We start from the raw sequence: 17,992 nt of genomic DNA on the forward strand, positions 1-17,992 counted from the left end.
ATCTATCATGTTTGGGCCTATTTCTATTGATTGACTTTTCTTCTTTTGCATTATATTTTTCTGATTGGTAATTTTTGATTAGTTTTCAGACACTGTGAACTTTACATTTTTGGATGCTGGGGGTTTGTTTTGTATGTCTTTAAATATTTTTAAGCTTTTTTCTGTTTTGAAGTTAAGTTATTTAGAAATCATTTGGTTCTTTTGAGATTTAATTTTATTAGGTGTTTTGAGGCCACCCTTGTAGTTAGGACTAATTTGGTGTTGCTACTGAGGCAATAATTCTTGTAAGTACTCTAGGTGATGCCTGTGTGTTAGGAAGTTCTTCCATTCTGGCCATAGGGAGCACAACCTATTTCTAGTCTTGAATAATCTCTGGAAACAGTTGTACCTTCTTCCACTGGTTCTTTCTCAGATTTTGAATAGTTTCTGCTTCACACATGTAAAGACCAGGACTTAGCCAAAGACTTGAGAGGTCCTTTTGTAAGTTCGACAGAGCTTTCTCTGTACTGCTACCACTTCTCCACAAATTCAAGCCACACTGACCTCTCTGAACTATGAATTTTGTCTTCTCAGCTTGGTGAGACCACCAGACTCTGCTTGTGATCTTCTTCCTTGTCCTGTAGCCTCCAGGTCTGAGCAAGTGCTATCATAAGACTCACATTGTTTGTTTCTCTTCTTTTAGGGTTGCTGTCTTATGCTGTCTAATTGTCTAATGTCCATAGTCTGTTGTTTCATATATTTTGTATGATACTCTAGTTGTTTAAGAGAGTAAATCTGATTGTTATTCCTCCATGGTCAAAAACACAAATGTCAAAAGTCTTATTAAGTCACGGACCACATAACTTTCTTTTCTCCCACTGTTAACTGGCAGAATGATAGGCACATAGTTTTACTTGGTAAATATTTGTCTAATTGAATGAACTATTTTGACTTTTAATTGTTTTTCAATACTGCGTGTTCTGAGTTATTTGTATATACTGAAACTTGCTCTTAAGTCAGTTACAACCCTAAGTTTCTTTAAGACAGTTGTAGCATTTTTTTCTCCAAAGTTTGGATATATGAGAGGCCAAGGAAGGAGTTAGCATGGCAAGATGGGCTTTAAGTAGTTAGTTGCTTTGTGTTCATGAATGAAAATTGGGAGAAGTTTGCATGAATGGATTGGAAAACAGAGAGGTGACAAAACAAAGTTAGAAACAATTAGCCTTTCTCTTTTTCTCTCCTTTAGTCTTTGATTCCATGATTTGAAAATAACTGCTGGGGTGTCTGGGTGGCTCAGTTGGTTAAGCGTCCAACTCAGGTCATGGTCTTATGGTTCGTCAGTTTGAGCCCCACATCAGGCTCTGTGCTGCCGGTGAGCAGCCTGCTTGGGATTCTCTCTCCCTCTCTGCCCTTCCCCTACTCTCTCTCTCTCTCTCTCTCTCTCTCTCTCTCTCTAAAGATAAATAAATAAACTTTAAGAAAATAACTGCCAAACTAATCTATACATTGAACTATACATTGACTTATTTTCATTAAATTTAAAAAATAGACTAATTGCCTAAATTGACTATAGGAGTTGACCAGATCCGTTCCTTTGGTTAATGCTGGCAATCTCTGCATAGATAAGTAGAAATGAAATTATCTAATGGGACTGTTGTTAGTCACAGAATAATTAACTGAAGGGCAAGAAACCTTAGCTTAATTTCATTAAATTAGGTCATTGTCTATTTACATTTATAAGTTCTTAATACAGTCTGTCTACTTAGAAGAATGTGGATACTCTTGAATACTTTTATTCTTATGGTGAAAAGTTCTTTTGCTTTTCATAAGTTATGAGAATAATGACATTCATATTATGTGTGGTTTTCAAGTGACCTGTTCTCTGTATATTGCTTTCCCTTCAGTGTTGTCCTGGAAACTGTCCACCTTGTGATCAAAACTGTGGACGGACTTTAGGATGTAGGAACCATAAATGTCCATCTGTCTGCCATAGAGGTAAAATTTAATAATAGCTGTAATTTTTTGTTTGTATTTATACAGTGCTTTATAGTTGATAGAGTTTTATATTCATTATCTTACTCTTAACAACCTTGAGAATGTAGGGCAGCACCAGTATCCCTATTTTATGGACAAGGAGATTGAAGCCAAAGATACTTCAATGACTTACTCAGGGAAATACCTAGTAAAGAAGTATGGCTAAGATTTGAACACAGGCTTCCTACATATAAAAGTTCTTTCCATAATACCATGTTGTTTCCTTACTTCTTCCCAGCATCTCCCCCACAGTTTTTAAATTAGTTATTATGTTCTTAGGTTTTTCAGCATTATTTTGAATATTAGACATTTATATGGAATAGACATCTAGTAAGGGATTGGATGTATCCTAAGCCAGTGTTCTCAGCCTTTTTGGTCCCAAGATCCTTTTACATTCTTTTTGTACCCAAAGACCTTTTGTTAATGTTAGTTTCATCTATTGATATTTATTGTATTTGAAGTTAAAATACAATGTAATAATATTTATTATTTTATTTAAAAATAGCAGTAATAAACCCATCACATCTTAATACAGTAACATTTTTTTGGTGAAAAATGACTGTTTTCTGAAACAAATGTAGTGAGAAGAATGGTATTTTACATTTCTGTAAATGTCTTTACTGTTCAGCTTGATAGAAGATAGGCTACATTCACATGTGTGCTTCTGCATTCAGTCTGTTATACCGCTTGACCCATAGCACCTGGAAAACTACTCTAAGCACGTGGGACCTTGCAGACCTCCTGAACAGGTCTTAGGGTTGCTGAAGTTATCAGACAATGAAAACTGCCTGGGTGGCTCAGTCAGTTAAGCATCTGACTCTTGGTTTCAGTTCTGGTCAGGATCTCACGGTTTTGTGAGTTCGAGCCCCAAGTCGGGCTCTGTGCTGGCAGGGCAGAGCTTGCTTGGGATTCTCTCTCCCTTTCTCTGCCCCTCCCCCACTCATGCTGTCTTTGTCTCTCTCAAATAAATAAACTTAAAAAAGAAAAACTGCGTTAACTTTACCCATTTGGAGTAGGATGATATAAAAAAGAAACACTGATTGTATAGGGTAGTAGGAAGGGATGGACTTTAGGGTAAGAGGTCCTGGTTTCAAGTCTGGACTTTGCCACTTAGTAATGTTATGACCTGGGACAAACTATACTGTGGGATTAGGTGGATGCTTGATACCTTCCTTAATCTCTTAGTCCTCAAAAACCTCAAAAAATATGTTGCGCTGCTGTTATTTTGTACAGTAAGGAAATAGGCAAAAAAACTATTGGCCCAAGGTCATAGAACTAGTTGCAGGCAGGTCAGATGGGAACTCAAACTTTAATGATCTTTACATTATATCACATTGGCTCCCTGTTAGGAAAAGTGGCAGATTCTATTAATCTCATAGACATTTTCCTATGAGTGTTCTCTCATGGGACTACTCATAGTGTTAGTGTCTTCAAATTGTGAAGTTTAGGACTAGTTTTTCAGTTTTCACCATTACTGAAAGAATTTTATTTTTATATAGTCATATGACATCATTGATTCATTAGATTTCATTAACTTCAAGAAAAATCTTTTTAATGTTTATTATTTTGAGAGAGAGACAGAGCATGAGCAGGGGAGGGGCAGAGAGAGAGGGAGACACAGAATACAAAGCGGGTTCCATGTTCTGAGCTGTTAGGTTAGAGCTTGACATGGGGCTCAAACTCATGGACTGCAAGACCATGACTTGAGCTGAATGAAGTTGGATGCTTAACCAACTGAGCCAGTCAAATCCAGCTATCCAGTATTAAGTATTAGCTGTCTAAAACCTTAATCTTTCATAACCAAGTTGGGTTTATTCCAATAATGTATACGATTGGTTAAACTTTAGTAAATCTAATAATGTGATTTACCACATTAGTAGTTTAAAGGAAAAATGAAACTAAGTAAATGTCTAAAAAACAGTTGATGAAATTCAATATCCATATTTGATGGAAACTTAACTGGAAATAGAAGGGAACATCCTTAGCCTGATACAGAGTATCTGTAAAAAAAAAAAAAATGTAGAGCAAGCATCATATTTAGTAGAGGAGTGTTGAAAACATATCCCACTCTTGTTTATTTTGACGCAAATCCCATAAATCCTTCAGTATTCATTTCTAAAATGTGGATTCTTAACCTGAAAATAGTTAATATATGTAACATCAGCAAATATCAGCTGTTTAGATATCTTGTCTCATAAATGTCTTCATTTTTTACTTTAGTTTGTAAGAATCAACAATCTGATAAGATTGACATATTGCAATTGGTTGATGTCTCTAAATCCCTCCTCCATCTCCTTTTTTTTTTTTTTTTAACCCCTTGTCACTTATTTAAGAAACTAGGCTGCTTTATTTAGTCACAAAGTCTACATATTACAGATTGCATCTCTGTGGTATTGTTTGACATTTTCTTCTGTATTTCCTATAAATTATTACATTATTAGTGGGATGTAGAGGTTTGATCAGATCCAGGTTCTTCTTCTTCTTCTTTTTTTTTTTTTTTTTTTGGCAGAGCATTTATTTTTATTTAAAAAAGAAGCTTATTAGACCCTAACAAAAATTACTTTAATGGAAAGTATGTGGAAGATACTATTGTGTAACTTTCACCATCTACAGTTATAGAAGACATATAGAACCATTATTCCATACCCTTTTTCATCATTCTAGATACCTTCATAATCAGGGTTATACTGTGACTCTTAGGAAGAGGATGCTAACTGGATGTTTGCACTGTGAACATAGGAAAATTCGACTTATACTTCTTTAAGTTCAAGGTTATCTGTGTTTATGGTTCCTGAACATTCTGCATGAGTACCCATTTTGGCCGTTGACCCACTGGTCACTGTAGTTACCTTCTGTATGCTGCTTTTTCATTTTAAAAATCTCTCTGAAGCTATTTTAATTTGTCATGTTGTACAGGTATCTGTAACAAATTCTGTTGATCAGTAGGAAGACCATTCACAGAAATTACTGCTTATTTTTCTCAAGATTTAATTTTCATAAAAGGAAAAGTGATGCTGTAGGTTAGCGTGGCAAAAAAGGTGTTATGTTTGATAAGTTTTCTCTTTGAATTGCTGAAAGTGATTGAAAATTATCATTGTTAGGGAGAAAATGATATAATATGCTGCATGAGAAGAGTTAAAGGTCATTATTAACATTTAGAACATTTGACATCTAGTCATTCTTTTGGAAAGATTAAAATTGATCATGTGGATCAGGATAACTTGGCTTGTGTTACCATCAGGGAAATACTTCATGGATTACACTTATCAAAACACTGAAATATAAATTTGGTAATTTGTAAAATCCATATATATTTATATTTTTCCCTATTGTACTTTTTACTCTCATTTCCTTATTCTGTGTTCATTATTTCAACCAGAATTCTTAACTTCTGTTCCTTCTAAGAGCTGTTTTAAGAGGCTTTATCCAGGATGCTTTTCATCATTTATCTGTTATCAGGTTAACTGCTATTCAGTATTTTGCTTGGTCTTGACACAAAGGCGGCAGTCTCTTATGATCCACACTCCTTAGTTGAAGACTCTTATTCCCTTCTTGCTATTTCAGTTCTAGTGAGGAGCCTTAGTTACTGAGAACACTCGAGTGGGAAGAAGATGATGTTGGAACCGTGGGGGGAATGTTATAGCCTGTTTAAAAGAGTTTCTTTGATTTTGTTTTTATGTATCCTTACCAACATACAACAAAAGAAGGTAGAAAGCTGAAACCCAAATAACCGTTCTTTTTGAAATGTTTAGAAAAGAAATATTTGGAATTAGAAGGGTTATAAGGGTATAACCTAAAATAACGGTTGAGAATGAGTCCTTCACAAAGCACGAGTAATAGAAAGTTGACTATTCTTGTTAATAACCTGAAGAGAGATGTTATTCTTATTGGGGAATTTATCTAAAAATAATATACTTGAATAAATTTAAGTAAGTTTATCTAAATTTATCTCTTGCTGGGGAATTTATCTAAAAATAATACACTTGAATAAGCAGTATGTGTGAAAATAAGCCAGAAAGACTATTGGCAACTTTAGATTTTCCAAGACTTAGATCCATTTTGCTTGTGCAGCGGCAATTAAATTAGTAGAGTGTTAAATTTGTTATTTAGAGTAGAGCTTTTAGGAATTTTTAAAGAAAATCCTAAAACTTTTTAATGGAATTACCAGTGTAGATATAAAAAGTATACAAATCTTAAGTGTATAGCTTGATGAACCTTTACAAACTGATCATAACCAGGTAACCAGAACTCAAGATGATTAAACAGAACATTACCAATATTTCCAAAACCCTCCTTGTATCCTTTGTAACCATCATCCTGATTGCAAACAGTATAGATTAGTTTTTTGTGTTTGTTTTGTGTAAATGGAATCATATACTACATACTCTTTGTGTCTGACTCTTTTGCTCAATGTTATGTGTGTGAGGTTCATTCATGTAGTTCCTTTATTCTCATTGTAGAACATCCAGTTGTGTGAATGCTAACCTCATTGATTCTACTGTTGAGGGGCATTTGAGTAGTCATAGTCCTTTTTAAGTTTCAGACTTTTTTTTCAGGTAGTTGTTATCCCTGCCCGGAAACTGTAGATGTGAAGTGCAATTGTGGTAGTACAAAGGTGACAGTGCCCTGTGGCCGGGAACGTACCACAAGACCACCCAAGTGCAAAGAGCAGTGCAGGTTAGTATGAAGTTCTGCACAAACTTACATCTGCTTTCTTACGAATTTAAATTCATACTGACTTTTAATATTGTTAGTATCTTTAATTTTTCTTTAATGTTCTAAAATACTGATATTCACAATATTCTTGTTCTGTATGGAGTCAGAAGATAAATAGATAATTGCACTTTAGATGTAATTGTTTAATGATCAAAAGTAATTTAAAAAATTGTACTTTATGATTTAGTCGACCACCAACTTGCCATCATACAAGTCAAGAAAAACATCGCTGTCACTTTGGCTCTTGTCCTCCATGTCATCAACCTTGCCAAAAAGTTTTGGAGAAATGTGGTCACTTGTGTCCTGCTCCATGTCATGATCAAGCATTAATAAAGCAAACTGGCAGGGTAAGGGAATATATTATTAAGAGGTAGTGCATTGCTGTGGGTCATATTTTCTTAATTTTACTTAGTCATTCAACAAGCAATGATTAAGTACCTACTGGGTGTTAAGCACTGTGATAGGAGTTGGGGTACAAGGTAAATAAGACTTGATCTTTTGTCTTAAGCTCACAGTATAGAAAAAGCGAGAAACCAGTAAACAAATGTTCGCTAATACTGTGTGATAGTCATGTTGTAATCGTGATACACAAGAGTTTGGCAGTCTTCCTTCATATATTGTGGTTCAGGGTTAAAGATATCTTTTGGTTTCCTCAAAGATTCATTCACTTACTCAGTGAATATTTGTTAAGTCCGTACTGTGTGATAAGCGTTCTTCGAGGTGCTGGGGAGACAACAGTGAACAAAATAATGGAGATTACATTCTACTGGTGGAAGTTGGATTTTACAGTTCTGTTTGTCATTCTTCTTTTGGCTAACGAGAAGTGAAGGAGGCTACGTTGCCTTTGTTCTGCCATTTAAAAACTGGGGTCTGCCTCAATTTTTATTGTCAAATGTGTGTAGAGGGGAACAATCTGATAATGACAATCTGATGGAATAAAATATTTCACTAAGCACAATTTGTTGATGACTTGAAAAAATTTCAATCTGCTTGAGCAGAGGATATGTGGAACTATTCGAGTCTTACAATGGCCCTATGATTTAATTCCTCTGCCTTAAAATTGTTAATGTATTTTACTTGTAGCACCAGCCTACAGGCCCTTGGGAACAGCCTTCTGAACCAGCATTTATTCAGACTGCATTACCTTGTCCTCCATGTCAAGTTCCTATTCCTACGTAAGTATTTTACAGTTTTAAAATGTTTATTTATTTATTTTTGAGAGAGAGAGCGAGAACATGGAGGGGAGAGGCAGAGAGAGAGGGAGACACAGAATCCAAAGCAGGCTTCAGGCTCTGAGCTGTTAGCATAGCATCTGACGCAGGGCTCGAACCCACTGACCATGAGATCGTGACATGAGATCAAGACATGAGTCAGACACTTAACTGACTGAGCCACCCAGGCACTCCAATATTTTAGAATTTTAACTTAAAAAAAAAAAATCTTTCTGGGGCACCTGGGTGGCTCAATTGGTCAAGCGTCCGACTTCGGCTCAGGTTATGATCTCATGGTCCGGGAGTTCGAACCCTGTGTCGGGCTCTGCACTGACAGCTCAGAGCTTGGAGCCTGCTTCGGATTCTGTGTCTCCCTCTCTCTCTGCTCTTCTTCTGCTCATAGTCTCTCAAAAATAAACAAACATAGGGGCGCCTGGGTGGCGCAGTCGGTTAAGCGTCCGACTTCAGCCAGGTCACGATCTCGCGCTCCGTGAGTTCGAGCCCCGTGTCGGGCTCTGGGCTGATGGCTCAGAGCCTGGAGCCTGTTTCCGATTCTGTGTCTCCCTCTCTCTCTGCCCCTCCCCCGTTCATGCTCTGTCTCTCTCTGTCCCCAAAATAAATAAACGTTGAAAAAAATAAATAAACAAACATAAAGAAAAAATTTTTTTAAATAAAATCTTTTGACACTTTAATTTGAAGTGTGTCTTAGGCCACCTACTCCCCTTTTTCTTTGTTGAGTTTATCATTCTTTCAGGCCTAGTCCATAAACCAGTCTCTCTTTTTCAGCCTTATTCCTTTCTAAATATATTTTACATACTGCTTGAAAACCTCTCCTATGTATATATTTTTTCAGCTTTTCCCCCAGCTGGAGTTTAATATCCTTATTAGTTTCCATAGCAACTCTTCTTATCATTACAATAATTCATCCAAGAGATCATCCTCTGTTAGTTTTTCTGACTGATTCCCGTGCTAGTCTTTGAGTTCCTTTAGGATGGAGGAAAGCTAGGTTTTAGGTAAGGCGTAATTGAAGGAAACATTGAAAATGAAAGTAGGTAGTTTTCTGGAGGGACCAGAAAATGACCTGGACTGAGTTGTAAGGAGCCAAACCTAAGGTAATAATAGAATCTTGGAATGGTTCATACTTTCAGTAGAGGTTATGGAATGTAGAAGAAGAGGAAGCATAGAGTTCTGGGAAGCAACAGAAAATCACCATTAGGGTTCCAAATTGAATATTGGTACGTCTTATATATCAACCTTTTCCAGAGGGCCTTCTGGTTTATTTTTAAAAGCTCTCACTCTCATTTTGTCCCTCCACATCTTTCTTTTCTGTTTAAGTAGCATGTATATTTTTGTATATTGGTTATGGAGTCAGGTTCGGAGGCAAAGTGTTGCTGGGAGCTATATCTACAGAGTGATTTTAGTCTGGATATTAGTGAAAGATTCATAAACACTAAAATTGTATAATTGTAGTCAGTTATCTTTGAATTCCTTAGTTTATCTTACAGGAGGATTATTTAACAGATATGCCTATCTTCATTCATTCAATTAATTTGCTTGAAATCTTAGGTTGGATTAAATATTTTATGACAATAGAAAAACTGCCTGGAATTACTAAGTCATGTTTACTAGAGGTTTAAGAAATTGATTTAAAAGTCTTTCCTTTGCACTTGAATGTGCTGCTGGAAGTTTTTTGGATATGTATATTAAAATTGTGTTTTAGAGTAAGAACTTTTGAGCCCAGTGTTGTGCTTCCCGCTAACTACTACTATGAGTAAGTCATATCCCTTCTCTGTTTGTAAAATAAGGAAATTCAAGATATCTACAAAAATGTCAGTGTGGAAGAGAAAATTTTTGGAGGTCCTTATCAAAATCTATTCATTGTCTCTAATAACAATTTTTTTCTAAAGTCTATTTTTTCTGATATTAGTATAGCTACTTATACCCTCCTTTGGTTACAGTTTACATGGAGGGATAGACAGATTCTTAGAAACACAAAAACAACTGAAGCTGACTCAGAAGTAGAAAATCTGAATAAAACTATACCTAGTAAAGAGATTAAAGTAGTAACCAAAAGCTTACCATAAGGAGAAGCTGAGGATGGGTGACTTTACTGGTAAATTCTACCAAACATTTAAAGAATTAACACCAATATTTCACTGTGGGGAGACATTTCCTGATTCATTCAATGAAGCTGGTATTTCCCTGATACTAAAAGCAGAGAAGGACCTCATAAGAAAACTATAGACCAATATCCCTTTTGTATATAGATAACAAAAATTCTCAACAAAATACTAACAAACTGAATCTAGCAACATGTAAAAAGGATTATGCATATGACCAAGTGGATGTATCCCAGAAATATGAGGTAGATTCAACATATGAAAATCAAAATATCAAAGTAATATTTTATCACTAGAATAAAGGACAATTGATAGATTCAGAAAAACATTTGACAAAATTCTACACACTTTCTTGATAAAAAAAACTCAACAAACTTGGAATAAACAACCTCCCTCAACCTGATAAAGGGCATGTATGAAAAGCCCTTAATCATACTTAGTAGTGAAAGACTGAAAGCTTTCCTGTTAAGAACAGGAACAAGACTAGGATGTCTGCTCTTGCTCCTATTTATGTTTACATTGTATTAGAGGTGCTAGCCAGACCTATTAGACTAGAAAAAGAAATAAAAGATGTATTCATACTATTTGTATTGTTAGATGATGTGATCTTGTATATGAAAAATCCTAAGGAATCTTTACATAAGTTATTAGAGATATTGAATGAGTTTAGTAACGCCATATAAGCAACATTGATATACAAAAGTCGATTCTATACACTAGCAATGAACCATCTGAAATGAAATTAAGAAAACATTTCTACCTCCAGTAGCCCTAAAAAAGCAACTTGGGCGTTTCAGTCGGTTGAATGTCCGACTCTTGATTTCAGTTCAGGTCATGATCCCAGGGTCGTGAGATTGAGCCTCACATCAGACTTCATGCTGAGTGTGGAGCCTGTTTAAGATTATCTGCCTCTCTCCCTCTGCCCCTCTCCCCCACTCTCTAAAAAATTAGAAAACCAACTTGTTATTCAACAAATTTAATGAAAGAAATCTAAGGTTTTATGCACTGAAAACTGCAAAACATTGTTGAAAGAAATTAAAGAAGACCAAAGGCTCTGGTACTGGCATACATACATATAGATCAAGGGAATAGAATTGAGAGTCTAGAAATAAATTCATACACTTAATGGCCAGTTTTTGACAAGGGTACTAAGATAATTATTTAGTAAGTGGCAAGATATCCCACTTTTATGGGTGGGAAGACAATATTGTTAAAGACACTACTACCCAAAGTAATCTACAAATTTAACATACTCCTTGTCAAAATCATAGCTGGCTTTTTTCCAAAATTCATATGGAAATGTAAGGACACAGAATAGCCAGAACAGTCTTGAAAGTGAAGAACAGATTTAGAGAACTCATACTTCCTTATTTTAAATTACAAAACTTTAGGGGCGCCTGGGTGGTTCAGTTGGTTGGGCGTCCGACTTCGGCTCAGGTCATGATCTCGCGGTCCGTGAGTTCGAGCCCCGCGTCGGGCTATGTGCTGACAGCTCAGAGCCTGCAGCCTGTTTCAGATTCTGTGTCTCCCTCTCTATGACCTTCCCCCATTCATGCTCTGTCTCTCTCTGTCTCAAAAATGAATAAACGTTAAAAAAAATTAAAAAAAAATAAATTACAAAACTTCAACAATCAAGAATCTGTGGTATTGTAATGACGGACATATTGATCAATGGAATAGAATTGAGAGTCCAGAAAGAAACCCATATGTTTATGGTCAGTTGATTTTTCACAAGAGTGTCAAAAAAATATAGTGGGTGCTGAGAGAACTAGATATTCACACAGAAAAAAAATGAAATTGGAACTCTACTGCACAACATATATAAATCTTAAAATGGGTCAAAGGTCTAAAAGTGAGGTTTTAAACTCTTAGAAGAAAACAGGTGTAACTCCTTGTGTCCTTGGGTTAGGCAGTGGCTTGTTACATATTGCTGCCACCTAAAGCATAAGCAACAAAAGAAAAAATAAAGTCAGGACATTATTAAGAAATTGTGCTTCAAGGACACAATAAAAAAATTGAAAACGTCACCCACAGAATGGGTGGGGGAAGATGTTCGTAGATCATATATTCTATAAGAGTATTATCCAGAATATATAAAGATTTCTTTTTTTTTTTTTTTTTCAAGTTTATTTACTTATTCTGAGAAAGAGAGCACCAGCAGGGGAGGGGGCAGAGAGAAAGAATCCCAAGCAGGCTCTGTGCAGAACCTTCAAGCAGCGCTTGAACTCACGAACCATGAGATCATGACCTGAGCTGAAACCAAGAGTCAGATGCTTAAGCAACTGAGCCACCCAGGTGTCCCAGAATATGTAAAGAATTCTTAAACTGAGAAGCAAAAAGGCAGTCTGTTTTAAAAAATGGGCAAAATCTTTGAACAGACATTTCTCTAGAGAAGATCTACATATGGCCAGTAAACGTGAAAAGATGCTCAAGTAATTATTAGGGAAATTCAAGTCAAAACCACATTAAGATGTCAATTTATACCCACTAGAATGACTAAAATAAAGACATAAGTGTTGGTGAAACTATGGAATAGTTGGAATCCTCTTACATTGCTGATGGGGATGTAAAGTGGTGCCACTACTTTGCAAAGCAGTTTGGTAGTTTCTCAGGAAACTAAACTTGGAGTTACCAATTTTAGGTATATACCTAAGAGAATTGAAAATATGTGTTCATAAAAAACTTGTACATGAGTGTGACAATAATAGCATTATTATTAATAGCCAAAAAGTGGAAACAACTCAAACGTCTGTCAACTGATGAGTGGATAAAATGTGGTATAACTATGCAATGGAATATCATTCAGCTATAAAAATACATGAATTAACTGCTACGTGCTGTAACATGGACGAACCTTGAAAACAGTGTGCTAAGTGGAAGAGGCCAGACATAAAAGGCCACATAATGTTTGATTCCATTTATGTGAAATGTCCAGAATAGGCATATGCATAGCACCAGAAAGTAGATTAGTGGTTGCCAGGGGCTGTGGAGTGATTTCTTAGAGTTACAGGGTTTCTCTGTTGGTAGTGAAAATATGCTTGATACTGGTGATGGTTACACAACCTCGTGAATATACTAAAAACCACTGAATTGTGCTTTAAAAAAATTTTTTTTAATGTTTATTTTTGAGAGAGAGCATGAGCGGGGGAAGGGCAGAGAGAGAGACAGAGACGCAGAATATGAAGCAGGCCCCAGGCTCTGAGCTGTCAACACAGAGCCAGATGCGGGACTCGATTCCACGAGCTGTGAAATCATGACCTGAGCCCAAGTCAGAGGCTTAACCGACTGAGCCACCCAGGAGCCCCTTAATTGTACTTTTTTAAAAGTATAAATCTTATCTCAGTTTTAAAGAGGAGACAAACATGTAAAGGTCTTTGTAATTCTGATATAATGATTTTTCCGTGGCAGGTGTAATAAAATTAGTATAAAGTATATGTTAAAAATATTACTTGTCACATGAACGCCGAGGTAGTATAATTTTTTCTTAGAGTAGAATGTTCATGTCTTCTTGTCCCTTGCCTACCATTTTTAATTTTTTTTTTTTTTCAACGTTTTTTATTTATTTTTGGGACAGAGAGAGACAGAGCATGAATGGGGGAGGGGCAGAGAGAGAGGGAGACACAGAATCGGAAACAGGCCCCAGGTTCCGAGCCATCAGCCCAGAGCCTGACGCAGGGCTCGAACTCACAGACCGCGAGACCGTGACCTGGCTGAAGTCGGACGCTTAACCGACTACGCCACCCAGGCGCCCCTTGCCTACCATTTTTAAACATAACCTGACTTTTAATAATTTGGCTGTGTGGTAAAAGAATTCTGAACATAAAATACGTGCTGTATCATTATGGTGCCTTTGGCTTCAAGTTACAAAGAACCTACATAAAAAGTGACATAATAACAACGGTTTTGCCTTGTGCAGTTAGACTGGAGGTAGAGCAGCTCTGTGGTTGGTTAAGCTGATTAATGTAGTTCTGCATCATCAGGGGTCCAGATTCTGTCTTTCTGTTTTATCCTCAGTGTGGCATCTTTGCTCTCAGGCTACTTGGCTTTCTGTTAAACTTCCCATCCAGACAGGAAGCTTTCCAAAGAGAGAAACAAACTGTTTATGTCTTCTACCATCATCCTCTATTAAAAAAAATTTTTTTTTTAACGTTTATTTATTTTTGAGACAGAGAGAGACAGAACATGAATGGGGGAGGGTCAGAGAGAGAGAGAGGGAGACACGGAATCTGAAACAGGCTCCAGGCTCCGAGCTGTCAGCACAGAGCCCTACGCGGGTCTCGAACTCACGGACCGCGAGATCATGACCTGAGCCGAAGTCGGCCGCTTAACCGACTGGGCCACCCAGGCACCCCAACATCCTCTATTTTTAAAGAGTGAGAAGCCTTTTCCAGAAGCCCCATAGCAAAACTCCTTTCACATTTCATTGGCCAGAGTAGGATCACAAGACAGTTTAGAAACTGTCCCTGGAAAGGGAAATGAAATGTTATTTTTTAGTTTTTTTAAAATAGACTTTATCTTTTTTTAGATGATTTTCAGGTTTACAGAAAAATTACACAGAAAGTAAAGAATTCCCATATGGTCCTGCAACACAGTTTCTTTTGTTAACATTTAGTGTGGCATATATATATATATTTTTTTACATTTGAGGAACTGATATTGAATAATGATAATATTATAAACTAAAGTTCATAGTTTATACTAGGATTTATATTTTGTGTTGGATGGTTTTATGAGTTTTGATAAATGCCTGATCTCGTGTATCCGCTAATTACAATATCATATTCTATAGCCACTGCCCTAAAAACATCGTGTACTATTCTTGTTTATCCCTCACCTTCTTCCTCAAGTCCCTGGTGACCACTGATCTTTTTAATGTCTCTATCATTTTGCCTATCAGAATGTTATATAGTTGGAATTAGATGGTTTACAGTCTTCTCTATGCATTTAAGTTTTCTCTATGTCTTTTTATGTCTTGGTAGTTCATTTCTTTTTATTGCTGAATAATATTCCATTGTATGAATGTACCACAGTTTGTTTATCCATTTTCCTATTGAAGGACATTTTGGTTGTTTCCAAATTTTGGCAGTTACGAAGAAAGCTGCTTAAACATTCACGTGTAGGTTTTGCTGGATCATATGGTAAGTCTAGCTTAGCTTTGTAAGACACTGCCGAACTCTCTGACAAAGTGTACCAATTTTGCATTCTTATCGGCAACAAGAGTTCCTGGTGCCCTGTATTCTTGCCAGCATCTGCTTGTCAGTGTTTTGGGTTTTAGTCATTCTAACAGGTATGCAGTGGCATCTCATTTTAATTGGCAGTTTTGTAATGACATGATGTTCAGCATCTTTTCATAGGTTTGTTTGCCACCTGTATGCTTTCTTTAGAGGGTGAGGTGTCTGTTCTCTGTTCACATCTTGATCATTTTTCTTAATTGGATTGTTTGCTTTATTATTATTAAGTTTTAAGAATTTGTCTTACAGTTTGGATACAAACCCTTTACCAGATACGTTTTTTCCCAAAGTCTGTGGCTTTTCTTTTAAGTGTTTTTCACAGGGCAGATGTTTTAGTTTAATAAAGTATAGCTTAACCATTTTTCTCTCGGAGATCACGCCTTTGGTGTCGTACCTTAAAAGTCATCCCCACACACAAGGTCACCTAGATTTTCTCCTATGTTGATAATTTCACATTTCACATTTAGGTCTGTGATCCTTTTTGAGTTGTCTGTTGTGAAAGGTATAATGCCTGTTTGGATTTTTTTTTTTTTTTCCCATGTAGATGTCTTTATTCCAGTACCAACCATTTGTTGAAAAGACTATCCCTTCTCTATTCAGTTGCATTTTTCCTTCATCAGAAACCAATTGAGTATATATTTGTGTAGGTCTGTTTCTGGGCTCAGTATTCTGTTCCACTGATCTATTTGTCTGTTTACTGTTACCAGTACCATACTGTCTTGATCACGGTAGCTTTATAGGATGTCTTTAAGTTGGGTAGTGTTAGCACTGTGTTGTTCTTCAATACTGTGTTGACTATCCTGGGTTTTTTTGTTTTTCTATATAGACCTTAAAATCAGTTTGTTGGTGTCCACTATTAATAACTTGCTGGGATTTTGATGGGAATTATATTGAATCTAGATCAAGTTGGGAAAGAATCAACATTTTAACAATATTGTGTCCTTCTATCAATGAACATGAAATATCTTTATATTGTCTTTGATTTCTTTCATTAGCATTTTGTAGTTTTGCTCATATAGATCACGTATATATTTTGTTAGATTTGTATCTATTTCATTTTTTTGTGCTAATATAAATGGTGGTGTGTTTTTAATTTCAAATTCGAATTGTTTATTTCTGGTATATGGGGGAAGCAGTTGGCTTTTGTATGTTAATTTTGTATCCTGCAATCTTTTTATAATCACTTATTGCATATGTGCTTTTTTATGTAGTAAAACTAGTGGCGTTAGCACCTTTGCTTTAGGTAATCTTTTTGAAGAATTTATAATGTTTTCATTTTATTTTTTTTCTTGCAGAGAATGTCTTGGGAAGCATGAGGTGAGTTATAGGTACAAGTTTTAAGTAAAGCTTATAATCTATGCTACTGTATAGGGATTGTTAGAAATGACAAAGTCAAAGTATTGTTTTTTGTGTTTTTTTTTAGTGCTCTAAAAAGTACAAGAGTTTATTTGCTGATTTTTAAAATATACAGTGGTTTTGAGAATTAGCCTATGTCTATGTGGTCACCATAGCATCATTATATTGAATTTCCCTTTTTAGGAATAGAATGTTTTGCTTATTGGCATTCGTTTTTTTGGATTTTTTGACAGGTTACTTTGATTTTGATAATAACTATTATTAATGAAAACGTATTAGACCTTTATGAAACTTGTTCTTAAATGATAACAGAGTCATTTCAGACATATGGGTCAGAAGGTTTTGTGTGTGTGTTGCTAATGTTTTCTTTTCTTTTCTTTTCCTTTTTTTTAAGGTGAGTCCACTACCATGCCATACTGTAGGACCCTACTCTTGTAAGAGAGTCTGTGGACGAACCTTAGATTGTCAGAATCATACATGTATGAAAGAATGCCACAAAGTAACTGAAATTGATGCCTTCATTGGCAAAAACAAGGTAATATCCTTAGGTTGAATATATATGTGCTTATAGTATGCTTGAAACATTCTTTTGGATAATTATGCCATAAATATTTTTCCATTTTGTTATAACTATTTTCCTTTTTCTTGCCCTCATCTCTTCTCCTTCCTTGCCTTTCTTAATACAAGCAGCTTTAACAGCTTGGTGTACATTCCTCTGTATCTTTGTGCTAGCTCATGATATGCCTTTTAATGTACTCTTTACATACTGTACCTGTGTTAATACATAGGCTTTCGTTTTATGATAAAAGTACAGAAATTACGTATCTATTTAGATAGTAGATAGCAATATCACTTCCACTTCTGTCCGTTTATATCTCTGAGTTTAATTCTGGAACATTTTTTCTTAGCTGTTTTTTAAACCTAACATGTATGATAGACAATGTCCACAATTTTAATAAATTTCTAATCTTTTGTTGGGAATAAAGTAAGTAGCATCACAGATGTAGGGTATGTGTGTGTGAAATTCACTAAAAGCATTTTACAAATCATATAAGTCAACCATCGAGAGATCGCTAAAAATTGCCATTTTACAAGGAAAAATAAATATAGCCAATAAAATTTTAAATGATACTAAATTTTTTGTATATAATATATAAATAACATAAAACATAAATATATATATAAGTATATATATTTAGAGTGGGGGAGTATGAGCCAGGGAGAAGGACAGAGGGAGAGAGAGAGAATCTTAAGCAGGCTCCATGCTCAGCATGAAGCCTGATGCAGGCCTTCATGCCACGACCCTGGGATCATGATCTAAGCTAAAATCAAGAGTAGGACACTC

At 35.8% G+C, this 17,992-nt stretch overlaps 1 protein-coding gene across 5 annotated transcripts in view; it reads left to right on the plus strand.

Annotated features, from left to right (window-relative positions):
• The window catches only part of NFXL1 (nuclear transcription factor, X-box binding like 1), a 74,120-nt gene that overhangs the window by 28,233 nt on the left and 27,895 nt on the right, over window positions 1-17,992 (plus strand). For all 5 annotated transcript variants that reach the window (XM_086705123.1, XM_025921806.2, XM_086705126.1 and 2 more), the window contains exons 12-17: window positions 1,884-1,974; window positions 6,570-6,690; window positions 6,917-7,076; window positions 7,813-7,904; window positions 16,587-16,608; window positions 17,042-17,182. In XM_086705123.1, coding sequence (XP_086561249.1) covers window positions 1,884-1,974; window positions 6,570-6,690; window positions 6,917-7,076; window positions 7,813-7,904; window positions 16,587-16,608; window positions 17,042-17,182 — 627 coding nt within the window. The remainder of the gene's footprint in view (window positions 1-1,883; window positions 1,975-6,569; window positions 6,691-6,916; window positions 7,077-7,812; window positions 7,905-16,586; window positions 16,609-17,041; window positions 17,183-17,992) is intronic.

The sequence above is a fragment of the Puma concolor genome, chromosome B1, assembly GCF_028749965.1.
Source record: "Puma concolor isolate L17-30 chromosome B1, mPumCon1.1.hap2, whole genome shotgun sequence".
Taxonomy (NCBI): domain Eukaryota; kingdom Metazoa; phylum Chordata; class Mammalia; order Carnivora; family Felidae; genus Puma; species Puma concolor.